The sequence below is a fragment of the Cyprinus carpio genome, chromosome B25, assembly GCF_018340385.1.
Source record: "Cyprinus carpio isolate SPL01 chromosome B25, ASM1834038v1, whole genome shotgun sequence".
Taxonomy (NCBI): domain Eukaryota; kingdom Metazoa; phylum Chordata; class Actinopteri; order Cypriniformes; family Cyprinidae; genus Cyprinus; species Cyprinus carpio.
Window position 1 is genome coordinate 15597416 of NC_056621.1, and position 27036 is coordinate 15624451.

The 27036-nt window shown below is 35.4% G+C and overlaps 4 protein-coding genes across 13 annotated transcripts in view; 2 read left to right on the forward strand and 2 right to left on the reverse strand.

Moving 5' to 3' along the window:
- Positions 1 to 7489, reverse strand: part of LOC109051110 (calcium and integrin-binding family member 2-like) — a 30138-nt gene extending 22649 nt beyond the window's left edge. Inside the window, exons 1-3 of one of the 3 annotated variants that reach the window (XM_042753708.1) lie at positions 7250 to 7484; positions 7029 to 7088; positions 1055 to 1246 (exon numbers count right to left, since the gene is read on the reverse strand). In XM_042753708.1, the coding sequence (XP_042609642.1) occupies positions 1055 to 1105 (51 nt within the window). In that variant the 5' untranslated portion in view covers positions 1106 to 1246; positions 7029 to 7088; positions 7250 to 7484. Of the gene's footprint in view, positions 1 to 1054; positions 1247 to 7028; positions 7214 to 7249 lie in introns of those variants that run through there. The other 2 variants (XM_042753709.1, XM_019068660.2) reach the window with 2 other exon arrangements.
- On the forward strand, positions 2168 to 6913 carry lrrc61 (leucine rich repeat containing 61). Of its 2 annotated transcripts, none has more exons than XM_042753707.1 (9): positions 2168 to 2548; positions 3989 to 4084; positions 4165 to 4311; positions 4667 to 4727; positions 4814 to 4899; positions 4986 to 5051; positions 5200 to 5268; positions 5935 to 6057; positions 6184 to 6913. In XM_042753707.1, the coding sequence occupies exons 1-9, from the start codon at positions 2521 to 2523 to the stop codon at positions 6288 to 6290; spliced, it is 783 nt and encodes a 260-aa protein (XP_042609641.1). In that variant the 5' UTR covers positions 2168 to 2520; the 3' UTR covers positions 6291 to 6913. The 2 variants fall into 2 exon arrangements, with proteins under 2 accessions (XP_042609641.1, XP_042609639.1); XM_042753705.1 differs by having other exon boundaries at positions 2169 to 2548; positions 5932 to 6057.
- Positions 7490 to 7598: 109 nt separating the features above from the next.
- LOC122142522 (isocitrate dehydrogenase [NAD] subunit alpha, mitochondrial-like) lies at positions 7599 to 14903 on the forward strand. 6 transcript variants are annotated; one of them, XM_042753700.1, is made up of 12 exons: positions 7650 to 7744; positions 8155 to 8214; positions 9596 to 9685; positions 10489 to 10572; positions 10745 to 10859; positions 10945 to 11132; positions 12896 to 13029; positions 13168 to 13270; positions 13619 to 13683; positions 13773 to 13857; positions 14335 to 14487; positions 14580 to 14903. In XM_042753700.1, the coding sequence occupies exons 1-12, from the start codon at positions 7718 to 7720 to the stop codon at positions 14661 to 14663; spliced, it is 1188 nt and encodes a 395-aa protein (XP_042609634.1). In that variant the 5' UTR covers positions 7650 to 7717; the 3' UTR covers positions 14664 to 14903. The 6 variants fall into 6 exon arrangements, with proteins under 6 accessions (XP_042609637.1, XP_042609638.1, XP_042609634.1 ...); XM_042753702.1 differs by having other exon boundaries at positions 7651 to 7744; positions 9596 to 9652; XM_042753699.1 differs by lacking the exon at positions 7650 to 7744 and adding an exon at positions 8007 to 8063.
- A 629-nt stretch (positions 14904 to 15532) lies between these two features.
- Positions 15533 to 23234, reverse strand: LOC109073531 (long-chain-fatty-acid--CoA ligase ACSBG1-like). Of its 2 annotated transcripts, XM_042753697.1 has the most exons (14): positions 22902 to 23234; positions 20211 to 20260; positions 19836 to 20107; positions 19616 to 19704; positions 18835 to 18955; positions 18667 to 18747; positions 18430 to 18579; positions 18172 to 18348; positions 17061 to 17239; positions 16734 to 16967; positions 16419 to 16636; positions 16172 to 16311; positions 15843 to 16089; positions 15533 to 15720 (listed from the first exon to the last, which is right to left on the reverse strand). In XM_042753697.1, exons 2-14 carry the CDS (start codon positions 20242 to 20244, stop codon positions 15644 to 15646), a joined length of 2019 nt encoding a protein of 672 aa, XP_042609631.1. In that variant the 5' UTR covers positions 20245 to 20260; positions 22902 to 23234; the 3' UTR covers positions 15533 to 15643. The 2 variants fall into 2 exon arrangements, with proteins under 2 accessions (XP_042609631.1, XP_042609632.1); XM_042753698.1 differs by lacking the exons at positions 18835 to 18955; positions 20211 to 20260; positions 22902 to 23234 and having other exon boundaries at positions 19836 to 19998.
- Positions 23235 to 27036: the final 3802 nt, after the last annotated feature.

Sequence of the window (27036 nt, forward strand, 5' to 3'; positions counted from 1 at the left end):
TCTTCATGAAGCACTTTGTTGACTGGCAAGTGGGAAACTCAGATGCCTACTATTCAAATTTCCTTAATATCTGACTCAATTAATCAGTTACATAACAGATAGATAGATAGATAGATAGATAGATAGATAGATAGATAGACAGATAGATAGACAGATGATAGATAGATAGAAACTATCAGAAAGTGACCAATCAGTGACTAATCAGAATGAGGTTTCTGGGTATCTTACACTGGTATTAATATTTAAGCCTCTCTGAGTCCTTCTAGACTTAGTAGACTGAGATGATGTTTCACGAAAGCATGACAGACTGCTGTTATGGAAGACAAAAGCAAGACCTTCTCACATGTTCACGCACGAGGAGGATAAAGAACACTATGAGATGTCCTCAGATACGCCTCAATGCTCAGACCTTAGGTTTCACACGAAGAACAAAACATATATATGATAAAACACAGAAACTGTGATCATAAAAAGTGCCTTACTTCTGTGTGGTTGCTACTGGTTTTAAGAACTTCGTGAAGATTTATAGAATTAAATACAGACATTTGAAATAGTCTAGAGTTGAAAGGCTCAAGCGTAATATCTAAGATCAATATCATTCTATGTCAAACTCATTTCCTTACAAAATCCTACAAACCTTGCACTGGGAGAGACAATAAACAAAGCCACCTGCATGCAGCAGACAATAAACTAAGAACAAGGTGAAGCCTCATAAAAATCATACAGAACATCTCTGGGAATTTTTTTATTGATCCAAAATAAGCTTTTTTGTCCTTGCTTATATATATATATATATATATATATATATATATATATATATACTTTAAGCCGTTTTTAAGTAGCCTACATACATTTTAAGCAGTTTTCTTTAACAATGCACATTAAAATCAACAAAATAAACATTGATTTAATTCACCTTGACTATGAATAAGAAAGAAAGAAAGAAAGAAAGAAAGAAAGAAAGAAAGAAAGAAAGAAAGAAAGAGACACATTTGTTCATTCTTTAACCCAAAACTTGATTTTGTAAATAACGCTGAAAACTAGAGTCTCTTACCTGATAGGCGTCTAGCTGTTCATCAGTAAATATCGTTTGTTTGTTACCCATCTTAGTCGAGTGATTTTCCTCTCGTGCAGATGCATCACATTGGTCTTCTCTGTTCTAGGCATTTATGTCCACGGTTTGGCCAGCCGAGAAAATTGGGAGGCAGCATGAAATATCAGTCCTTCCTGAAGTAGCCTATGCCTGCTGGTGGTAAAGGCGACACTCTCCATTAATACTTCAACAGCTCAAGAAACGTTACACTTCCTGACGCGCGCGCCGTATACTGTCCTGTCGCTGCTCGCTCTCACTCTGACTGAAGTGTCAATGAAAACCATTCTAGAACCAACGAACACTCTCTCCAGCAGGGGGCAATATATATATATATATATATATATATATATATATATATATATATATATATATATATATACACACACACACACACACACACACACACACACACACACACACACACACACACACACACTAAATTACATAAATTAAAAGTTTACACTTTTTATCTAATAATAACCGTAACATTATTATTTAAATTATCAGTTACTAATAAGACCTAACATTTTAAAACAACTAAAAATAGGACTAAAATAGCCGATAGGAAATGATTTAAGACTATTACATCTAAGATATAGGCTATGCTAACCACACTGCTAACCATCACAATCTAAAAAAAAGTTTTTTTTTTTCCACTCTAAAGAGCATTATAAAGAACATTTAATATCATTTGTAAGATAATTTAAGAACCGAGAGAGAGATAAACAGATAGATAGGCTATAAACAAAGTTAAATGGCGTTTTTTTCTTGCCTAATTTTTGTTTTGTTTTTTGACTATACTGTATAAACTATAATTATATTAATATTTAGCCTACATAAAAAACACAAATATTTAATGAACGTTATAAAGGTGAATGATCTAATAATAACACAAAACTTGTATTTTTAACATCAAGTCACTCGTGGCTCAAAACAAATAATATATATTTGGGTTTTTAGTGAATTTTTGTTTACTTTATTTACTTAGTCCATTTATAAAACAAACTTTTCATCATGAAAAAAATAAAATAAAATAAAATAAATAAATTGTGCGTTCCTGTCCCTGTTTCCATGACAATATCCTAGTAACCACTCCAAGCGCACAAAAACACCGAGAGGGCAACTTCCGGCTGGGCTGAACTTTAAATAATAAATGTATCCAGGCGTTAATTAAACCAAGAGAACGATTGAAATAAATTAAAAAAATCGGAGCAGTGAAACAGCAGGGGGCTAACGTTAATAATGCCCGCATTAAACCCGTGAGTATCTAGGGCAGACGCTACAGTGAGGCTAGCCGCAGAGCTACAGTCACACCTGCTCAGATCTGCCCTGTGCACTGCATGTACTGTACATGCCCACCTGCGTTTATCAACAAAACACCCATCCCATGCTGTGATCTGCGAATGACCGCTGACATCTGAGCGACAATGGACTCGAAGAGAGAAAAGGACAACGGTGAGTTCGTTAATGAAGCAGTGTTTGGACGTTAGCGTCTGCTAGCATTGGTAGCTGTCCACACACTGTGGTGCTGATTCACGAATATACTTCTGTGAGTAATATCACATGCATTTTTTCGTTTTGAAGGATATTGATTTAGTTTGGCAGCCTAATAAGTGTAGTCTTGCATTATTATATTTGGGTAAAACAGCATGGCGTCTCCTTGAGGGCATCGCTTGCACGTTTACCTTGGTTCATTAAACACATGCTTTGCTTCCGTTGATTAAACCAACTGTTGGGTTGCACAACTTTTAGTGTTTCTACATAATCTCAGCTATTTTAATTTAGTTTGCGAAACTCTTTCAATTGGGGGCTGTGCGTGTTGTCATTGTCGTCCTAAAAGATTTTTATTACTAACCAAAGTAATTCAGTGAGATTAAAGTAAGTTTGTTATTGTTATACGATTCTTTACCTTTTTAGAAGAGCAGATTATGATATACCAACCCCATAACATTTTATTATTATTTATATACAACTATTGTTTTTATTCATATTTTGAATTAGCTTTTGTTCAGTTTTCATTTCATTTCAATTTTAGTTTAGTTTTATTATTTGCTTTTGACAATTATTATTATTTTTTTTAAATATTACTAGGTTTAACTATTTTATTATAGTTTTTTAGCTAGTAATTTTAGTTCTTAAATGTCTGTTAAATTAATTGCCAGAGCAACATTTCAAATATTTGTTCAGTGTTTTTCATCTATTTATTATTATTATTATTATTATTATTATTATTATTATTATCGTCATCATTTCAGCTTTATTTCAATTAACAACTTTTTTTTTTAACCAGTTTTACTTCTATTTAACAAAAATAACCAGTTCGTTAGAATATAAAAATAATATCACTGGCATATTTTCACAGTTTAAGGACAAAATGTTTGTCAGAGGTTACCTAAATCTGACAAATGATTCATAAATAAAGTATACAATGTTTAATAACACTATTTAGAACCGTTTTTTAACTAATTAATTATTAATTAATCATTTTTTCACCTTAATAATAATCTGTAATATTTATAATTATCTGTAATTAAAAACAAAACAAAAATGGTATGCCATCTACATTTAAAATACAATCTGCAGTTGATTAGTTGATTTACTTATTTAGTTAATTAGTTCATTCACTTTACTTTATTAAAGTGAGAACAAGAGAATAAACTACAAATTATGGAAGGACACAAATAGTGATAAAATAATGTTTGAGTAAAAAAAAATTGCTGGGCATTATATTAAACCTAGAGGAGATCTGCAGCTGTAATCCGGTTTTTGAGAGTTCACACATAAAACTGTAATCACCTTTGCAATCATGGAGAGCCACATTTGTAATATCCCCTCAGTTGCACGAAGTATAATGCTGCATAAAGTATAATCACACTCATTCTCCTCATATTCCAGAAACAGAATGTGCAAAGATCACCAATGTGCTTCTGAAGTCCCGAACCGGGGAGTTCGATTTGGAGTCCATTATGTTTCTTAAGCTTAGGAATTTAGGTAAGATGATACTGATTATATTGTCTGCAGAATACATTCTCGAAATACACAAAAACACAACCTTGCATGTGTTTTTGCAGGAATTTATGATCTTGGATGTATAGGAGACTGTATAAACCTGGAGAGGCTGGACCTCTCTGGAAATAACATCACAAATCTGGGGCCTCTTTCACCTCTACGAAGACTTCTTGTTCTTAACTTGTCAGCCAACAGAATCTCTAATTTGGGTAATAGTTATTTCGATCTTAATTTAATAGTTCTAACAAAAAAGAAAGTTAGCTGAGAATTCCCTCACCCTCAGGCCACTCAAGGTGTAGATGAGTTTGTTTCTTCAAAGCAAAGAAATTTAGCACTGCATCACTTGCTCACCAGTTGGACTCTCATTCTGACGGCACCCATTCACTGCAGAGGATCCATTTGGTGAGCAAGTGATGTAATGATACATTTCTGTTCCAATGAATATCTTGATATCCTGAGAATTTACATTTTTACATTAACTATTCCTTTAATGTGATTATTTATCTAAAAAAAAAATCTGTGATATTATATCTGACTTTTGGAGTTGAACATGTTTCTTCTCAGAACCTCTTTCCAGCTGTGAAGGTTTACAGAGTTTGAACGTTGCTGGCAATGTGATACCGAGGTAAGCAGCCTTTTTAGCTACTCAGATTTATCTACTTTCCTATCCACCTTTCATGTGTCGTCACACATGATGCATTGCACCTACAGTGTTGATAATCTTCATGCACTGAAGTCTTTAAAGAAGCTGGAGAGCATCAGACTGAAGGACAACACCTATAATTACACCAATCCAGGTTAGTGGTCTTCTGCGGGTTTTTGATTAAATGTTTTTGGAGCTCTAAATCTGGTCCTTAATTCTTACTCATTTATTTTGCGACAGTCTGCAAGAATTCATCATATCGGACTCTTATTCTTGACATTTTCCCAAATATGAAAGTGCTGGATGGTGAGTTTTTAATATAAATATATATAGATAGAATTTTGTTAAACACGTTTCAAAATTCTAATATAAATAGAATTTTGTTAAACACGTTTCACCTGCGGTTGTGCATTAAATTTTCTTTACCAAATTCTCTTTTATCGTGTCATTATAGGTGAAAGGGTGGTGGGACGTGGAAGTGACTTATACCAACTATGCAAAGATATTGATGATACTATTAAAGGTATTTGCTGGAATTTTAATCCTGTCATTTAATAGATTTTAAGAGAAAAATTCAATGCACTTGTGTATTATTTTATGTCATGCAATTTTATGTATATTGTATGATAATATCACGTTTAAATGCTAAAACAACTGTAATGATATAAAATAATTATTTGCATCAAATGTTTGATTTATTAGTGCATGTTAACTTTGACAGCCCTAACAGTTCAGGGTTAGTAAAATAGAAGTAATTATTAATTTTATTCAGCAAAAAAAAATGCATTACATTGATCAAAAGTGACATTAAAGACTTTTACATTGTTACAAAATATTTTATTTCAAATAAATGCGGTTGTTTTGAACTATTTAATCATGAATAAATCCTAAAAAAATTATAGCAGTTTCCACAAATAAATAAATAAATAAATAAATATAAGCTATTTTTAACAGAGATAATTATAATAATTATAATAATAAGTTATGATGCTGAAAATTCAGCTTTGCATCACAGGAATAAATAACATTTTAAAATATATTAAAATAGATGTTATTTTAATCTAATGTTTAAAAGCACTTTTAATATTGAGTGATATATTTTATAAAAAACATTATTTAATTGCCTTTTAATGTTGTTTTCTCTGTTTGTTTGTTTATTTATTACGTATTATTTATTTATTTGTAGCAGGCATGTATAAAAATGGCCAACTGCCTGAGTTGCCAGAGACCAAGCCTTGGGTGGATGATGGTTTTTGGGAGATAAAGAGATCAAACAATGCCATAGTTGATGAAGCCTATAAACAATTCAGTGGTATGGACTAAAATCATCTTCATTCATTAATCCAAACCACTTTCTAAACCATTCTTCAAACACATCAGCAGTCACATTTCTTTCCAAAGCCCTGATTTCACATGTTTTTGGTAATCATCTCAACAGATGTTCTCCATGAATGCAGGCTGCTGAACAGTCGAGCAGCCCACGTGATCTCACAAAACGAACGGACCATCAGCCTCAAGAACCAACCAAAGCAGTATGCCGTTTAAATCTGGGAATCTCTCCATCTCATTACGTTTCCATAAAAAAAAGCATATGTTTTTTTCCCACAGCTTTTTCTCTGTGTTTTTAAAAGCCCATAAGCTTGATGCATCACTGGTGCCAGAAATCCAAAATGCTCCGTGTTGCCTGCAGTGTGAGGGTTTAGTTTTTGTAACTACACTTGAGCTCTTTCTGAGTTTCCACCGTTTAGAGAGACCGATACTGTAGTTACCCCTAATCCGATTTGATCACTGTCTCAGGATGTTCACAATCAAGACAATTCCTCTTTGCACTCCTAACACAATGCTGTATTTAATGTTATGCTTTAAATTATGCTTAAAATGCTGCTATTTGTATATTTCGTAATGGTGAAGCACTTGTATTGTTTTTCAACCACTTCTGAAGCTTTCCCATGTTGCTCTTCTTGATTACAATTTTTAGTGAATGCTTTTTGCCTTTTTATCGTATGCCTAATGTGGATGATTTTTAAATCGCTCGTTTCATACTATATTGTTTCTTTTTATTCGCTCAAGCAGCTTTTGTTTCAGAATTCATCTAAATTGTATGATATATGATCAGCTTTGCATCTTTGTATTTACATTTTGTTGGATAAAGTATTCATGCCAGAAGACGTCCTCGTGTCTATGTTTATTGATCCTACAGATGATGTTAAAAATCTGCTAGTTAAAAAGTGTCAGAGTGTTATGGTTAAAGCAAAAATAAACATTCTGTCTTCATTTACTCACCAACATGCTGCTCCAAACAAAGACGGTCTTTCTTCCAGTGAATATAGCAGGCAGAATGATCTGAATGGTGTAATAATTTTCATTTTTGGGTGAATACATCTAGTATTCCACAAGTAAGGCATACAATATTGTTCTGAACACATTCAAGAACAACAACTCTATTCTGGTCTTTACATGAATTGGTCTAATCAATACAGGCAACAAATGTAAAACTTACTCACCTCGTGAATTATTTACTTTCCAAAAATTTACTCACTAAAATTATTATTATTTTTTTTTACGTATTTTCGTCGCAATCGTACTGTGGCATCCGGTGCAGTAGGGGGAGTTCAGTGTTCAGCATGTCTTCACAGCCGAATGCAGAGAAGTGGGCTAGTAGTTGCCAAGTTTAAGAAAATCACCCTTTTGGGAGTCTTGCATGTTGGTAAGCAAATCTCAGTTGTAGCTTCTTGAACATTTTTGAATTAATAACAAAATTAATTTAAATAAAATAAAAATAAAAAAACTACACCCGCATCTTCTAAACGCTGAAATCTCATAAGATTAACGCACCTTAGCAGTGCCGCTAGGTAACGCAAAGGTAGCTTCCTAGTAGTGCAGTTACAATCTGGCAACCCTATATACTCATAGTAGAGGATGAGACACCGGAGAGCTGCATTGAGTAGTCGCTAGAACACGATTAGCACAGGATGGCTGGAAACGCGTGGAGGTCAACGGTAAGAACTACATTATATGACAAACCTCAGATCATAGCAACCTGTGCTGTGTTTTGTCAAATATAACTGTGTAGTATGAATGCGAGTATACACGTAGCTTGCGCTGAAAACGTTGCGTTACAGCGGCCCTGTACTGCATGCCCTTCACACCGGCACTTACACGTTTAACACATTTAACAGCTCTCAGTCACATCATCTACTGGTCTTTTAATAAATATGAATGAAGTTAAGAGAATGGCACGATGTGTATTAATCTCGTGACTGAATCACGCCTCAGATGTTCAACCTCTGCAGCCATCCTCACCATCCACACATTTTTGTGCGTAATACCCCCAAATAATATGCAAACTCAACCGAGAGGACAGTAAGGTCAGGTTGTGGAATTTAAAACGACATTCTTGCTTTTTCAGCTCCTAAAACTCCTCGAGAGGTGCGGCGCGCGGATAAGTGACGCGAGCTCGTCTCCGGAAGTAAGACGCGCATCTCAGTTAGCTTTAACGCGTTAGCGCGCAGGGCCTTAAAGTCATTAAAGATGGCAAATCTGACATGGACATTAAAAAAAAGTCAGGGTGAAATAGAGTTTAGAAATGAGTTGAGTAAAACAGCTGATTTTAATGTGCATGGAGAAGCATTAACGCCAGTTAACCAACCAGTCTGGTGGATGAAGGTCACCTCGACATGCTGGCTAGTGAACAAGAGTTGAGTGATGTCAAGACTAAACTAGACCAGAGATTAAGTTCATGACTTTCATTATGGACTGAATGTTCTTCTAGAGGAGGAAAAAATTCATGCATATAATTGATAAGGCATGAGAAGATGCAGAAGATCCTTTGGTGTCCTTCAGACTGCTGTTTTACATATAATCTATGGGTTATGATGTAGTATAGATTCATTTTACTAGTATTAGAGGTTGTAAATGATGGGGGATCTTAGTCCTGCAAACCATTATATCACCATGAATAATTTCCACTGATATACAGTGGCCCCAAATGTGTCATTGGGGAAAGAAAAAGAAATACTAGTTCTTTCCTCAAAATTAAATTCATTTTTCTCACCAAAGAGGTAAGAAAGTGCCTGAGGTGACAAATAAAAGGTGTTTGATATTTAAAAATGTCTACATTTTTAATGTGCATACATGCATGCATGTATGTATGTATGTATGTGTAAATGAAGTTAAAACCTTAAATATTTCGATATTTCGGATATTATTGGATATTTTATTATATCTATTGCAGACACTTTTAAGTGTCATACTGAATGGAAATTAATTTTAAAAAAATTATTTTTAAGGCCACATACCTTGCTTCACAGTTTTATGGCACCACTAACAAAAAAAACAAATTCCCATTTAGAACAAACAATAAAAACAAAAAAAACAAAAAAAAACCTTCTCATTTGTGTGTGATCATCAGTGACCAGTAAGTTGTAGGCTGATTTAAACTGTTTGCAGATTTGTGAAACTACACCCCTCATTTTACACCAGGGATAAGTCCTTACCTCTTTAATAACTCATTGGTTTACATTGACTTCAGGATGATCCCTGGTGTAATTCACTTTTACGTGCTTGTTGCCTTAATTGCACTTTCCACATTGTGTTCAAAAACACTTAAAGGTTGCATGCAGAGTTAATGGGATCATGCTTAGTCTTTTAAGCCTGGCTCAGTCTAATTAACTGCTTTAGCTGCTGTGTGCTTGTTTGCAAAGAGCCAGAGTAAAGATCAGCCATAGTCGCATCAAATGCAGCACTTGGTTAATTTGCTTGCTTTGTAATAGATTTGGGCTTTGTGTATCAGGTAATATCATCTTAAATTTGGCTTTGTGTTATTGATCTGTTTGAAATTGTCTTTGCAGGTGTCCCGTGTAATGGGAGCCATAAAGAGCCCACAGCCCAGAACCTTCTCCAGAGGCGTAAGTTCAAACCAACTCATACCATGTACCACGGTAATTGTATGGTATTTTTTGCATATACATTGAATGTAAATAGTGTGGTACACAAATATGGTAACAGTTTAGTACCGTAATCAATATGAAAGTAGTTTGTGGTCTGGTTTTGTTTATTTATAATGTACAGTTTTTACACCGCTTGTCCCAAACCATTTTTGAAATGTTTTAATATGTTACAAATATTAGGAAAATGGAATACAGTGACCTTAAATGTGAAAATATGCAGTTTGACAAGTAAAACTGATTAAGTTGTAAATGAAAACAAAAGATTTTTGTGTTAAAAAATTCAAATCCCATTTTTATAGTAGTTTCATGTGTTTAATCCATACACTGTATTGTTGGGAAAAAAAGGGTTTGGTACATAAAAGGTCAGTTTTAGTTGCCTGAAAGGCAAGTACTTGGAAGAGCTTAATGCCCAGCCTTGGGTATAAAGCTTCAGTCACAAAAGAAGTCTTAAGCATTCATTTTGCTGCCTGCAGAACCTATGTAGTTGTGCCAGTTGAGTAGTTATTTCAGTCAAGATTGTTTACTTGAAGGCGTTGGTTTTTTGGCATTAGTAAAAGCAGAATGACTCAGACCTACTCAAAACAAACAGCAAAACTTGAAATGGATGGCTTTGTTGTCCTTGCTATTCTGGAGACGTTAGTTACAGCAGCCAGCAGTGTTCAAACTTTTGTTCTAAAATCCTCAAATTCCTTGTCTAAACTTTACATAGAAAGCCTCAGGAAAATGTTGCCAGCTTGTGATTCTTCTGATCAAATTCCAGGTTCAGTCTTGTTTTCTGTGCTTTATTTTGACAGATTCAGACTGTAACGTTAATTCCTGGAGATGGAATCGGTCCAGAGATCTCCACTGCAGTAATGAAGATATTTGAAGCAGCTAAGGTAAGTATCTGTTGTTTTACTCTTCAGGAATGCAGCGCAGGCTGCAAGTTACAACAAGTGCATTATCCAGGTTTTCTGCATGTGTCAGGCTTAAAATTGAGCTACTGTTATGTTTATTTAACCCTCTTGTGCACTATTTTAAATCTTAGTTGTGAACTTTTTTCTCACCCAGGCCCCTATTCAATGGGAAGAGAGAAACGTCACCGCCATCAAAGGACCTGGAGGCAGGTGGATGATCCCTCCTGAGGCCAAAGAGTCAATGGACAAAAACAAAATTGGATTAAAAGGTACATTTGCTGACTGTGTATAATATTACGCAAATTGTCATAGTATATATGAAGTTCACTTGATCAAAATTGAATTATATTTCAGGACCACTGAAAACACCAATTGCTGCTGGACACCCGTCCATGAACCTGCTGCTAAGGAAGACCTTTGACCTGTATGCTAATGTGCGTCCCTGTGTGTCAATCGAGGGCTATAAGACGCCTTACACCGATGTGGATCTGGTCACCATCAGAGAAAACACAGAAGGAGAGTACAGTGGGATCGAACATTTGGTAAGTATGAGTGCTCTCCTGTATTTTAAACCCAGTAACCCAACCAAACCAGGGGCTAGTTGCTCTTATTCTTTTGATTTCTACTTCAGAGATCTGCATTTGTGGGAAAAAGTATGTGAACCCATTGGATTTAATGGATTTCTACATCAATTGGTCATCTAATTTGATCTGACTTTATAAATAAGTCCTTTTTTTTTTTTTTTTTTTTTTTTTTTTTTTTTTTGGACCGTTCATCATTAAAAACTAGTTTTGTATTCTTAATGCCAAAACATCTCAGTTAGTCTGACGTCAGGATTTATGGGGTTCACATACTTTCTCCCGCAACTGCATTTAGACCTTTAGTTCCAGTGTAGCACAATAGGATGACATTTGACTTTTGGAGCCTTCACAAATGTCAAAGGTCGTGCTATTGTCATCTAATGCAGTCTTAACCAGTTTTTCATGCAGCGCTAGCGGGAATTCAGTGGCACAGCTCATATTTCAGTGCTGTTTATTCTTTAGGTAGGTGCCACTCGGCTGCTGTAAATCAGTTGTCTCTGGTCCCAGTCCATAGTGTGTCCAAGTGTCATGTGAAATGACCTTCGAGTCGTCACGTTCCATTCATGCGATCTTCCCTCTGTCTGTTCATGTTATGAACTTGTACACTACGGTTCAAGATTTTGGGGTCTGTGAGATTTTTTTTGGGGGGGTGGCTTGGGGGTGTTAATACTTTTATTCAGCAAGGATGCAATAAATTGGTCAAAAGTGAATGTATAATAAAGATTTATGTTTCATGGCACTGAAGACTGGAGTAATTATGCTGGAACTTCAGCTTTGCATTACGGGAATAAATACAGTTTTATTACTATTACAGTTTTTACTGTGATTTTGACCAAATAAATGTAATCTTTGTGAGAGAAACATTTTTTATTTTTTTTTAACAAATCACGATTCCAAACATTTGAACAGTAGTGTACATTTTAAAACATCTTTTTACTTTTCTCAAATTTTCTGTAGATGTAAAAAAAAAAATGTAAAAAAAAATTTCAGACCCCAGATTTTTAAATGGTAATGTACATGATGTGATTTTATAAATAAAGCCTTAAAGGGACAGTCCACACAAAAATGAAAATTCTGTAATTAATTACTCACCCTCATGTTGTTCCAAACCCGTAAGATCTGACCCTGCATACACAGCAACACAACTGACACGTTCAAGGTGCAGAAAGGTAGTAAGGACACCATTAAAAAAATCCACGTTTTATTTTTAAGAAGCTATGAAAATACTTTTTGTGCCCAAATATAAAAAAATGACTTGTTTCAATTTTTTTTTTTTTTTTTTTTTTTTACACAAAGTATTCTTGTAGCTTCGTTAAAATGTCACGTGGACTATTTTACAATGTTTTTACTCCCTTTCTGGGTCTTAAAAGTGGTAAGCATGCTGTCTATACAGGGTCAGAAAACTCTCGGATTTCATCAAAAATATCTTAATTTGTGTTTTGAAGATGAACAGAGGTCTTACGGGTTTGGAACGACATGAGGGTGAGTAATTAATGACATAATTTTCATTTTTGGGTGAACTTTTCCTTTAAGTTGCCTTATAGATCAAGTCCACCACATGAAACTTGTTGTGCAAACTTAAATCTAAGTTTGAAAGTGAAAAAAAAAAACATCTTGCTCTCTTGTACAAGCTAACCTGACCCTGTTTTATGAAACCTAAACCTGGTTTTGTAAAGATCTGGTTATCTCAGTATTATATTTGCACTATTTTCCCTCTTAATCAGATTGTGGATGGAGTTGTGCAGAGTATTAAACTGATCACAGAAGAGGCCAGCAGGCGCATTGCTGAGTATGCATTTGAGTATGCCAGGAATAACCAAAGAACCAGTGTCACGGCCGTTCACAAAGCCAACATCATGTGAGAGTCACAAATCACATAACTTTGTAGCTATGAAGAATTTCTGCATACGTTTTTACTGGTAACAAATGCCTTGTTGGATCTAATTACAAAATAATTGTAATATATAAAGATGCTAAATTCAGTGATGTCTTCTAGGCGAATGTCCGATGGCCTATTCCTGAGGAAGTGCAGAGAGGTTGCTGAGAATTACAAGGACGTGAAATTCACTGAGATGTATCTGGATACAGTCTGTCTCAATGTATGTTTACAAGAGAACGTCATTTGTTATTCATCTGTGAAACATAAGATTTTTTTTTTTTTTTTTTACTTGTACTGTGAAATATGGAAAATACAGAAATCTTGTGCATTGCATTCACACACAGTGAATACAGTTTGGGCTTGGCTTCCCTGTAGTTTAATCAGCATTTGAAAAAAATGTGGTCCCCCTTTTCATGTAAATTAAATTCCATGATGATCAAGTTTGTAATAATTCTCAAACCATTTTATAATTTATGTGCGTTATTAGAAGACCTGCTCAATGTAGTGACCCAGAAATCATTTTACTTTCACAGTCTTTACATTACTTTGTATTGTGATAATCCACTAGATGGTGCAAGATCCTTCTCAGTTTGATGTACTTGTAATGCCTAATCTTTATGGCGACATCTTGAGGTGAGTCTGTATAAAGCATCATTTGATAATATATGCGATATGATTATCTACAAAGTGCAAGTCTCACCAGGCTTTGATTTGGGTTTCAGTGATCTGTGTGCCGGATTGATTGGGGGTCTTGGAGTTACTCCCAGTGGAAACATCGGAGCACATGGTGTCGCCATATTTGAATCAGTATGTATTGGACTCAGATGCAATAGCTTCACAATGGAGTGATTGATCAAATAACATCATTCCATAAATGTGACCCTGAAGCACGGGTATATTTGTAGCAATAGCCAACAATACATTGTATGGGTCAAAATTATCAATTTTTCTTTTATGCCAAAAGTCATAAGGATATTAAGTAAGATCATGTTACATGTAGATATTTTCTAAATTTCTTACCGTAAATATATTAAAACTTAATTTTTGACTAGTAATATGCATTGCTAAGGACATGATTTGAACAGCTTTAAATGCGATTTTCTCAATATTTAGATTTATTTTTTTTTGCACCCTATGATTCCAGATTTCCAAATAGTTGTTTCTCAGCCAAATTTTGTTCTATCCTTACAAACCACACATCAATGGAAAGCTTATTTATTCATGTCTTTGATATTTTGTTGGTCCAGGGTCACATATCATAATCCATTTTGTTTAATGTGTTAGGTACATGGAACTGCCCCCGACATCGCAGGCAAAGACCTGGCGAACCCCACCGCCCTTTTGCTGAGTGCTGTTATGATGCTGCGCCACATGGGACTTCATGGGCATGCTAAAAAGATTGAGACCGCCTGCTTTGACACCATACGGGAAAAAAAGGTAGGATCAGTCATTGAATATGAATATGAATTTAGCTTCTACCATCAAGACAGAGCTTGTTTTTTATGTCTGTAACCCATCTAATATTTCAGGTTCTGACCAAAGACCTCGGTGGAAACTCTAAATGCTCAGAGTTCACAGCTGACATCTGCCGAAGAGTGCAGGACATGGATTGAGGCTTTTCTAGTGTATGTTTGGATCTGATGCTTAACGAACTGAGAGTCAAAAAAAAGAAATGAATCTTCGTATCATTCTGATATCTGCGCACAATTCTACTAAGTGTTTGCATTTTCGTTTCTCCAGAACCGCAAAGCACTGTCTTAAATTCTTGTCCTTCAGTGACCGTATTTGTGAGCTGTTTTAATCTGTCAAAAAGGAACTACACAATAGAAGATAAACTGTATTTATTGACTGAACACTTTCTCTGGTTTGATGTGTTTTGACAATTTGCCATTCTGTCATGTGACAGGAATAATCTTGTCCAAATAGTAGGGGAGTAAATACATAAAAGGTATTTTGAATTATTTAGTTTTTTTTTTTTTTTTCATCAAAGTGTGGTAAATCCGTTAAAACCGTGAATATGTTTCATATTTTTTTTGCTTAAGCTTTTACATCAGCTATGAACTTTGAATTATGGTTAACAATTAATATAATTCAAACAGTTCTTGACCTTTGCTGTGTCAATTGTGAAATGACTGTACTATCAAGACATGACTGTGGATGAAAAAAAAAATCTATCTATCTATCTATCTATCTATCTATCTATATATATATATATATATATATATATATATATATATAAATAATATACACGTCAATTTTTATGGACAAAACAACCCATGTCTTTATTTTTACAGAGCACTATTATACGATCATTATAATACTGCATAAACTAACATTACCATATACAGTAAATCCATAGACAACGCACAAGTTTTATTTTTAAGATCTGGTCAAAACATACAAGAATATTACACACATCCAATTTACATGGAAGACAATTAACAGTATGTTTAATAATAGATATTAAAAACAATTAGGGCACTTAATGTTTTTAGATTAAAAAAATAAATCATTAAAAATCAAATTTCTACAATATGATTGGCCAAAAAAGCAACAGTATCTTTAACAGAGATACAACCAGTCGGGAGGTTGTCTATTCTCTGTAAAAATTCTCTATTTCACCGTGATACATGTGCAACACCACTGGGCGACGTAGTTTCATTGTAGGACCTGAAAAGTAACATAATTCTATTATCTTTTGGAAATATCTATTTTTCCAGTTTCAGTAGAAGTAAAGCTCCATCAGAAAATAAATTATTTTTGGATAAAAGTAATGTGTGCACAGCACTCACCTAGTTCTCCTCCAACAATTGAGAAATCTTTCCCTAATAGGGTCCATTTTTGAATGCGCTGGGCATTTGAGGTTGCTTTTGAGTTGGCCCGTGCGATGCCCTCTTCAATGGACTGGTACACTATCTTGTCTTTTCCTCCAATGATGTCTGACACATTTGTCGATTGGCTACCATGCCGCTGACAGAATTCCACAGCTTCCAAGCTAAGAATGTCAGTGGGTTCTGTAGTCTCTGGATTGATTGTGCACTATCCAAGGAAAGGAATAACAGATTAACCTAAATGATTTTGGAGGTGTTGAAGCCAGAGGCTTTCTCAAGGCATAGTTTACCTTTAGCGTTAGCAGCATGGACAGAAATTTCCTCTTGTCTCCAATCAGCATGGCATTGCTGATGATTGGCAACTCCTGTTTTACAGCATCCTCTATGGGGAGTGGGGGAACGTTCTCTCCTCCAGCCGTGATGATAAGCTCTGAATGGAAAGAGATTGAATGGAAATGCCATTTTAAGCTAACCTGAATCCAATTATAGAATCAAAGCTAGTAAAAAATATGTAGGATTTAAAATAGCATCCTTTACCTTTTATTCTTCCAGTGATGTAAAGAAAGCCATCTTCATCTACCTTTCCCAAGTCTCCAGACCGGAGCCATCCATCTTCATCCAAAGCCTCCTTTGTTTTATCCTCCAGGTTGAGGAATCCCATGAAGACATTGCGGCCCCAGAAACACACCTCTCCAATGCCATCAGCATCTATGTTTACTAGTTTGTATTGGCAGCCTGGAACCACTTTACCACAGCTAGAAGAGTTTTGGGAATTGTTACACAGTGAACCTGTTGATCATTGGCCTTCAGATTGAAGGTACTCAACCTGTAAGTTGAAGTAAGAAGGCTTGCCTTGAAAATCGGTATGCTTTCGGACCAGACATAAAGTGGGGTCCTGAGCTTTCACTCATCCCGTAGGCTTCATACAACCGAATGTTGAGGCCAAGGAAGAACTGAAGAGTTTCACTTCCAATAGGTGCTGCTCCTGAGAAGAACTTCACACAGTTGGAGAAGCCCAGCTCAGCACGAAGCTTATGCAAGACCAAACTGTCTGCAAGAGTGAAGAGGAATGACTTCTCCTCATCCCTAATTTAAAGAAAATTATCATAAAACATAACAAAACTTCAAACAACTTCAATGTAATGTGGACAGTGATATACTGTAAAACAAATGACGTACTTAGTAAGCCTTTGATTAGCCTCCAGACTAACAGACATGGCCCATGTCACCAGTTTCCTTTTCATGTATCCACACCGTGAAATGCCTTCTTTGATCTTTTCCATAATTTTCTCCCAAACACGAGGAACGCCCATGTGGGCTGTAGGGGTTACCTCTCGAAGAGTGTCTACTAAACTCCCCTAAAAAGGAACACATTTAATGTAAACACCAGAGCAATGTATCCTTTACAACATTTGACATTGTAGTAGTCTGGTCTCAAATCTGAGTCCAAGATCATTCACCCATGAGCCTTTACATTATGACCACCTAGCCTATTTAATAACCTGTGGGACCTCCATTAGCCCACATGGCAGTGGTGAGGTGGAGATGGGTCTCCTGGGGTATTTGGTACCATCATGTCAACAGCAGGTCCTTCACTTTCCATAAATTAAGGGGTGTTGATGTAGTGTGAACCCGCTTTTCCAAGTCGAACCAAAAATGTTGGACTGGGTGCATGCATTAACAGTCATGTTCCCTGAACCACTCCTTGACAATTCTGGCAGTGTGGCATTGCACATTATCCTGTTGGTAACAACCATTACTGGCAGGGAACACCATTACCATGAATGGGTGCACTTGGTCCGCAACGAAGTTCCGATACCTCATAACTGTCAGGAATTGTGCTATTGGGATAATGGGGCCTAACGTGCCCCAAGAAAACATTGCCCACAGCATAACTGGAACTGTGTCCACCCAACAGTGCATCCAGGTGGCATAGCCTCTGTTAATTGGCGTATCTGCACTCGGCCGTTGACGTGATGCACTGGGAATCTTGGTTGGGGGGGTTGATTATAATGTATATAATCAACCAACTTCAGGTCTCTGACTTAATTTGGAGTTGATCTACTCAGGTCCTTTCCTGGTCTCGACTACAACACTGATATTTGATGATGACACCAGTTACAGCATTTAAAGCAGGGGTTTCAACTTCCAGTAGTGTGTGTAAGATTGGTAGGAAGTGTGTAAGAAGGGCAGGCATATTGGAACTAAACTCTGCAGCAAGATGGCCCTCAAGAAGCAGGGCTGTTTGGCCTTATTAAGCTTAACAAAAGTTCTGTTCTTAAACATTTACCTTTAGAGCATCTGGCTGAGCAAAGGAAACTTGCTCCCCCCACTGGATCCCTGTCCAGAGATCATAGATCTGGGCGGCAATATGGCTGAGAGGAAGGTAGCTGACCAGAGACTCATGCCTGATTTCAGCTGGCTGCATATCTCCAGCCCTGCTTGCATGGTGGGCTGTCCATGTGATCTATAAGAGTTCACAATTTAAAACTGTCATTAATCTGCAGCAAAACATTGCTGCTATATTGTGACTGTCATAGCAGCTTACGTTATCATGGCTTAGCATCACTCCTTTCGGGGATCCGGTTGTCCCAGATGTGTAAATAAGTACACAGCACTGATTGGCTTTCTGACTAATGATGACTTCATCTAGTTCTCGATCAGAAACGTCCAGTCCTAGTCCCATGAACTCTTCCCACTGTTCAAAGATAAACAGTAATGGTAACTCTTTGGGTAACTTTGGCCTACATGCTAACTCAGAGAGATCTCTATATCAGACACTCACAGAATAGAAATTGGGCAACTTCTCCTTCAAAGATCCAGAATACTGGACTATGGCTTTCAAGTGTGGAAGCTTATCCTTTACCTAACAAGACAAATAGGAATATTAAACGGCTTGCTCAATGAGTTTGAGGAGGTCCAGTTTGAGAAAATGAAGTAGACCAAATGTTACCTGTAAAATCTTATCCAGCTGTTTTTGATTTTCCACAACAATGACATTGGCTCTTGAGTCTTTAGCAACGTAGAGGCAGGAATCTGGCGAGTTTGTGGTATAGATACCAGCAATTATACCCCTAGCACAAAAAAAAAAAATAATATATATATATATATATATATGTATATATAGGTGTGAGGGCAATGATCCTAGACCTAATACTCCCTTCCCACTTTAATAAGTTCAATTAATGTTTTATTTGATGTTAAAGGCCCCTGCAACATCTTGACCAATGTGTAAACAAGCTTTTTACACTTGAGATTGTTAATCCAGGGTCATTTTTAGTAATCCTGTTTGTTTAACACTAAGTACATTTACATGTACTTTAAAAGTTAGATTTATATGCTTCTGTGATATTTTTGAAGTCAGACTAACAGACGAGTTGGAATAATGCAACTGTAGCTTGGCTTCATCCAGCATGTATAGTATAAACCAGGGGTCCTCAACTCTGGACCTTGAGATAAACTTCCCTGCAGAGATTAGCTACAACCTGGATTAAACACACCTACCTGCAAATGTAGTAATCCTGAAGACCTTGATTATCTTGTTCAGGTGTGCTTGATTAGGGTTGGAGCTAAACTCTGCAAGGAAGTTGAGGACCCCTGGTATAAACAGTATGCTAGACATAGTTTGACTATGCAAATCCAGCTGCACTTTGATTATGCAGTACAATTTAAATTGAAAAATTGCAAGTATGGTATTTTTAAGCTTAAAATATATATATATGTTTATTTCTTACCCTGCAAAGACAGTTCCAACAGCAGCAATAAACCACTCTGCTGAATTGAATCCCAGGATGGCTACACTGTGGAACCGCTCTAGACCAAGCTAGGAGAATTTTCAAATATTATTGTATTACATCTAATCTATAAATTACATGAGAATGAGCTGTGCAAATTAAATTTGTAAAATGAACACACTATGTATAAATTAGTGTTTAAAAACTGCTCAAAGATCACCTTTAGAAAGCCTTTGGTGGCCATTCGACTGAGGTGATAATATTCTGAAAAGGTAACTTTTTCCCATTTGTTTCCTCTTTTGCTTGCCAAAGCGGTCAACTTCCCGTACTTCTGAACTGTGTTAGTAAACACCTGATGCACAGTGATGGGCTGTTCTGGACAAAGTTCATCCATTCTCAGCTGAACTGATCCACTGGCCCCTGTAGTCCACAGGCATTGGGCTGGGGCCAATTCTGCACCTGCCAGAACCTCCTCAATGCTCTTTTTCTCTGCTGCATTGGATAAGAGATCATCACAGTTCAGTGACTAAAAATTTGATAATGCGAAGAACAGATCTGATCTCCAAACAAACAAAATATTAGTTACTTTACTTACACAATCCAACATCCTGCTGCAAAAGGTCTGTCATGGGTGAACAGTCCGAGCTGAAACACAGATTGGTGGTCTGTTAGATAGCAGTGGACACTGACTCTCCCTGCAGTCAGACCCGGCTCTTGCTGCCGTACCCATGAATCACATGCCGCAACCGCTCAACAGCATTGTAAGCACCCACAATGACACGTTTGGGTTAGTAAGTACTAAAGCCCCAGCAGCTTTGTTGACAGATGGGAGCTCACAAAATGTGTAAATTTAGTTCCCATCAGTCATGGAAACTTCTATTCTCTCTTTCACTTCAGTTCTTGACGTAACAGATACAAGTGAAAGGGCATTACATTAGGTTACTTTAAACTTGGCATCCCAACAAAATTACTTTGTTAACAAGAGTGCCAGAACTGGCAGCTGAGCTGATTTCATTTCCGCAGCTCATTTTGATTCAGAGTGTGTTTGGTGTAAGTTTTTTCCAAGTAGTTTTCTGCCAAATTCTTTCGAAAAAAAACAAGACATTTCATGTCTTATTCTTATATATGGCAACCGTAGCTGAACATAACTTTTTGTTGCCATGAAACACCACAAACCCTAAAATGAATTAAAAAAAAAAAGACAAGACAAACTTTACAAACTTTACTTTTTAAAATCTTTTAAAAAAAGTTAAATCCTCAAAGAAATAACCCATTTACTTATATTGTGTAAGGTCCATGCAATTTGCACAACAAAGGTATCCAGTCATGGCAAAGGTTTCCTGCATGTTCAGCCTTTTCAGCACAAAGTTATTAAATTAAAATTAAATTCTAATGTGACTCCATTTTATTATGACCTCGGATTTAGATTGTCATACGAATTAGTTGTTTGTCCATTTCTAATTATTATTATTCTGACATGTGATTCTTCTAGTTAATGCTTTACTTTATATTTTACTCGTTCATTATGAATCTATGTCACTCAGAGGTTCTCACACCGGTGGATCTCACGATCACAAACTCTCCAGTCAGATCATTATCGAGAGGTTATGACTAATACTATTTAATAGGTCGCCCATGCTTACCGTTCTTTAAATAGTAGTTCTGTTTAGCCCCCTACAGTTACCTATGTACAACTCAAATAATAATCTGAGGTTATGCTAGTATTATTTGTCTATTATTGTATATTTTTCAACAAAGACTTTGTTCTCATTTTATGCTCACTAAATGCTCACTCCTTTGAATCCTCTGGTTCCAACTGTTTAACCATCAATTATTGGTGTCATGTTGAATTTGTATGTTCTGGGTAACTGTTTAATACACCTGACTCATGAGTAGAGAATCAAAGTATCTGAGGTTTTTCAAGTCTTACACACTGTAAATGCCTCACTGTAATAAAAAATGCATTGATATTTAATTCATTTTGACTCACATAAAATGACTCAAATATCAATATGCAAGATGGAAATTCAATATGAAGCTGTCACAGTGCAAATTAATTCAACAAATGATATTAAACACATCCCCATACCTTTTTCCAAGCTGGTTATTGGTTGGATCAGTTTGCTGGTGTATTTGAGTGGTATGAACTGTTCAAAGATTGTCCGGTTCTTGGGATAATGAGGACAGAAGGAAGCAATGAATAGCTCCATGAGGCAGTGTCACAATTCTTCACGTGAAAAACTTTAGCTATGTGCTTATTTTTATGACTCTCTGACAATGTCAAGCTTCTGGAAAATGTTCATAGTGAAGTTCTTTTCTTAAGATTAGTTGGCAAAAACTTTGTTCACTGTGAAATGTCTTTGGGTGAAAACCGTGCATATCAATGAGTTTGTGGGGTTTCATATTCAAATTTATTACAGTCTTTTGAATTTGTGTTATACATCACTCATATACACCACTCAGCTGAATTTTTATTTTGTTATTCTGATATATCGTCAATAAAAATTGGATGTTGTTTAAATGGTTTGTTTTTTTCCCATTTTAGTTTGATCATCTTTAGGAAGAGATAGGTTAGAGTCATATTTTTTCCATAAACAGAGCTGTTCTTCTGTGAACTTTGCATATTTGTGCTGTGTTCCAAACTCCAAAGTCTTTCATGTCAAATCAAGTCCTTTCTGTTCAGTGCAACAAAGCACACAAGATTATATTTATGGGTCAAATACAAATAAGAGTGTCCATGATAAAGAAAAGGAAAAATCAATGAAAACTCTAGTTGAAAGTGCATGTCAAGTTCTCAGAAATGTTCTCTGTATTCATGTTGGTGTGATTTAAACAAACAAACAAAAAAAAACAAATTATACATTTATATTTATATTTAATAATTAATCTAAAAAATATTACCATCAATATGAAAGTATGACATGTATTTATTAATTGTTTGTTTGTTTTCTAAAACGTCTAATTAGTTTTTTCTTCATTATGACATCAGAATCAATGAGAAATCAACAGATCCGAAAACAAGCATCGTGAGGTTAATGTAATTATCAGTTTAATTGCATTTTCAAAATTTTCTGAAGAAATCAACAGATCCGAAAACAAGCATCGTGAGGTTAATGTAAAGTTACAACATGACATGATGATATATAGAGGTCATGTTAACAGAAGATATGCAAAGTGCTTGATACAGGATTAATAACATTCATAACAATTTAAGCATAAGAAAGAGCAATCCAACGCTGTTTTTGTGGTGTTAGTGATTTTCTCATTTGGAAGGAAAAAGTCTTACCTATATGGTTCACAAGCTGCACGCGCAGGTGTTGAACTTAAAGACCCTCTTCACCGCTGGTAAACGGTGGGATGCTCTCAGGGGTTTTATTGGGTTATAGGTTAACATCCACATCAGCAAACAGTTTGTTCTGTGTGTTCTGAAGTAAACCTGTTAGTGCTGCGAAACCACTACAAATGATTCAGTGGGTGAGTGAGCTGTCAGAACTCATTTGACCTATTCATGCAAAGGAACCGAGTCTAAAGAGTGTTTAAATCACGAATCGACCATCACTGATTCAGAATCACAGGACACTTTTTGCTGAAAGATTATAGAAGGAAATGTTTCTCTGGTCGGTATACAGTAATATCCAATGCCAGAAAAGGACATACAATGACAGAGTCTCAGCAGGAGATACATCTAAATTATACATATATATCCTACAATAATTTAACAGACAAAAATGCATTTTTACCCTAAAAATCTAAATGAATTACTGTGTCCACAAATTACTATGTCTACAAATAGACATCATAATATCCAACATACAATAGATTTAGAGATCATTATCATCCGATAGCAAAATAAAAATAATATAGCACAGTAGGCTATGGTTAAAACGAAAAAAAATATTTAGGCTTCAAATCATTGGCCCATTTTGTTGTTAAAAATAACTCAAGGAGAGGAAATCCTAAGGAAATGATAACGCCCATTTGAAATATTAAAAGGCTACATGTGTATTTCTGTCTAGAGGCAGAGATGATAAAACGAACCTTTGCGAAGCACCGAGGCTTTCTTTTCGCTTTTATCGTAAGAGTCAGTTTTCTCTTTCAACACTGTGTATTGTTTCCCTCTGGTGACCAAAACGATTAATAACCACTGGTTTCAAATCTGAAGACAAAACAACTGGAAATATAATTTCTGAATTAAATCTTTTAATCACACATCTGTTATTGCATAAGCATGTTGGTTCATATGAGCAATGGAATAGAAATAAATAGAAATCAAATAATTGCATATAAATTAATTTGTTTAAAAAAGTCTGCCAACTAGTTTGAAATGAATGAATGAATGAATGAATGAATGAATGCTCATATTATAACAACTGTTAAGTACACCCATGATTATATTACAAGATCCATTATTTATTAGCTGGCTGAAAATCTTCCCTTGTTACCTCTGCTGAGCGATTGTCAGAACAGGCCTCATTTCCTAAATAATATTGGGAGATCTCCTATTCCATAAACCGTTAAAGATTTATTCTGTTTTTAATAAATTAGTAATGAAATAATTGATCACTTAATATTCTGATATCTGATGATAATTTGTTTAATTGCAACAGACAGGAACAAAATTCTCAAATGTAAAACTCTTTTATTAAAGCACATATGTAGCACATTTGAGAGTTTCAGCAGAATCAAAAATAAAAGTAACAAAAGTAAAGTGTCCAGGAAGAGGTTGTGAAAGTCAAGGGCATGCAACGAGACGTCCCGTGGATCCTTATGTTAATGTGATGAATGTAGAAAGTCACGCATGAGCTCAAGCAGTTTGATGGTTTCAAAGTCCAGTTTCATCTAGTTGTTGAATATCATGTATGGTAAGTGTGTCAGCCCGAAGATGTGGGACACTATAGAGTATAATGTCAAAATCCCAGCATTTTCAAAACCTCGTGCGGTGATGACCAGCCTAGAAAGCAGCCTTTTCATGCAGTGCAGTGTCATGTCGTCACGAGATAACAGCCATCAGCCACAGATGTATGAGCTGCTGGTGACTGAGTTCTCAAGATCTTCAAGATCTTCTAAATGTGTTACATATCATTTGTAGACCTTTCTTATCTAAAGTGTAAACTATTAATCACTTGTAAATGTGTTACATATCATTTGTAGACCTTTCTTACCTGTTACACATTATTTGTTTATGTACACACGTCATTTATAACACTTTCTGCATCCCCTAATCTAAAGTGTAAACTATTCATCACTTGTAAATGTGTTACATATCATTTGTAGACCTTTCTTACCTGTTACACATTATTTGTTTATGTACACACGTCATTTATAACACTTTCTGCATCCCCTAATCTAAAGTGTAAACTATTCATCACTTGTAAATGTGTTACATATCATTTGTAGACCTTTCTTACCTGTTATAAATTATTTGTATATGTATACAAGTCATTTATAACACTTTCTGCATCCCCTGATCTAAAGTGTAAAACTGTCCATCACTTGTAAATGTGTTACATATCACTTGCAGATCTTTATAAATTATGTACAAACTGCAGTTGGTAAATTTACCATGTATTTGCCATATGCAAAGGTTGTGGTATGTCTTTTAGTTACAGGATATACAAATCTATATAAATCCCTTATATGATATTTAAATTATAAATATTTTTATGCAAATATATTTGACTATTATATAGATATATTTGAGCCCCTAACACATCCCTTATACACGACGTTTTAGCCACTTCACAAAAATAAAAAAAGCAATATAGATATATTGACAGTGACTATTATCTTAGTTAATATACTATTGTATAAAAAAGATCATTTTAAGCTCCCTACTCCACCCTATAATCTTAAACATAACCATTTTGACAATATACAAAGTGTAACAGGCAGATAAATGTACGTTAGTCACTCACAATAATTTATTTAAAACATTACAAAAAGCAGTATAAAGAACAGATAAAACGACGCGTGTGTTACATTACCAGTGATCTGACAGCAAAACAATTTTGTGTGAGTTACAGAATGAAATTAAAGTGTTTAATCGCTACAAACATTCTCCTGATCTGCATTTCCAGATTTCAATCTCACTCAACACAATTTGGCATGTCGCAAACAATATATGGTGGTCGCAAATCACAAGTGACAGCCAATAAGGAGCGAGGTTTGACGTCAATGCCCAAAAACCAGTGTCGTTGTGTAAAAGCGCCAATTTTGAAAGTTTTAACGGATCAGACGGCAGCTATGTACTGTTATTAATGTATAATGATTATATTACGGAAAACAAATCTTTTTCTCACACGGTGGTATCGTACGACTTCTGAAGACTTGGAATAAAATGCACAAAATAATGGACTACGTTTATGGTGCGTTTACATGTTATGGTGAGCAGCTGTCCGAAGGGAAATAAAAAATAAAACAATTAAGTGCTGATTAAATGGTGACAGAGTGTTCATTTATTTATTTAAAAAAATTAAGTTCAAGCTTGGGTAAAGTGATGGAATGAGATGGATCATGTAACGGGAAGATCTGCAAATGATATGTAACACATTTACAAGTGATGAATAGTTTACACTTTAGATTAGGGGATGCAGAAAGTGTTATAAATGACTTGTGTACATATACAAATAATGTGTAACAGGTAAGAAAGATCTACAAATGATATGTAACACATTTACAAGTGATGAATAGTTTACACTTTAGATTAGGGGATGCAGAAAGCTTTGTAAATTATTTATTCATGCGTTTACACATCATCTATAACAGGTGTTGAACACTTTGTAGTGTGTACTAAGTACTGACTGGTGAGGGTATAGACAGCTGTCTTCTCTGACACACATGGAGTCTGTGCACCTGATGTGAGCTTCGGTGGAAGGGGTACACTTCATCACTAGATCCACACACTCCACACAGAACACAAGTCTGTGCTGATGAGTGAAAGGATTTAACACAAGCCACTGGAAATCATCTGACTAAGGCATTTATAAATGTTTATCAACTTCAAACCAAAATGAATTACTCCTCTTAAAAATAGTGCTTTAACATACCTGCATGTTTGTGCTTTTTAACACGGACCAGCTAACAAATTTGCCAATAAATCATATACTGATCATTTACTAATGGTTTATTCATCATTTGTTCATGATTAACCAATGTTTATTGAGATAATTATACAAAAACAAATTTTGACATAAATACTTCAATGATTTATAAGTGATAAATAATGTATCAACTAATAAATTATAAACCATCTACTAATGAGCCGTTTGATTTATTTCATGATTTGAACTTTTTTTAAGATAACTTACAACACATTTGTAAATCGTTAGCATACCACTCATTAATCATTTATGAACATATAGTCATGTTTTGTAAAATGATTTGTTCATCATTAACCAATAACTTATAAGTGACTTATAACT

Excerpts from the sequence above, each read along its gene's own strand:
- lrrc61 (XM_042753705.1), top strand. The coding sequence starts at position 2,521 with ATGGACTCGAAGAGAGAAAAGGACAACG. Across the intron at positions 4,728-4,813 it reads GCTGGCAATGTGATACCGAG|TGTTGATAATCTTCATGCAC; the intron begins GTAAGCAGCCTT and ends TTGCACCTACAG. Across the intron at positions 4,900-4,985 it reads CTATAATTACACCAATCCAG|TCTGCAAGAATTCATCATAT; the intron begins GTTAGTGGTCTT and ends ATTTTGCGACAG.
- LOC122142522 (XM_042753699.1), top strand. The coding sequence starts at position 8,022 with ATGTTCAACCTCTGCAGCCATCCTCACCATCCACACATTTTT. Across the intron at positions 9,686-10,488 it reads AACTCATACCATGTACCACG|ATTCAGACTGTAACGTTAAT; the intron begins GTAATTGTATGG and ends TTATTTTGACAG. Across the intron at positions 13,684-13,772 it reads CTTTATGGCGACATCTTGAG|TGATCTGTGTGCCGGATTGA; the intron begins GTGAGTCTGTAT and ends TTTGGGTTTCAG.
- LOC109073531 (XM_042753697.1), bottom strand. The coding sequence starts at position 20,244 with ATGACAGACCTTTTGCAGCAGGATGTTGGATTGT. Across the intron at positions 19,705-19,835 it reads CCACCAAAGGCTTTCTAAAG|CTTGGTCTAGAGCGGTTCCA; the intron begins GTGATCTTTGAG and ends AAATTCTCCTAG. Across the intron at positions 16,090-16,171 it reads CCATGCTGCTAACGCTAAAG|TGCACAATCAATCCAGAGAC; the intron begins GTAAACTATGCC and ends TTCCTTGGATAG.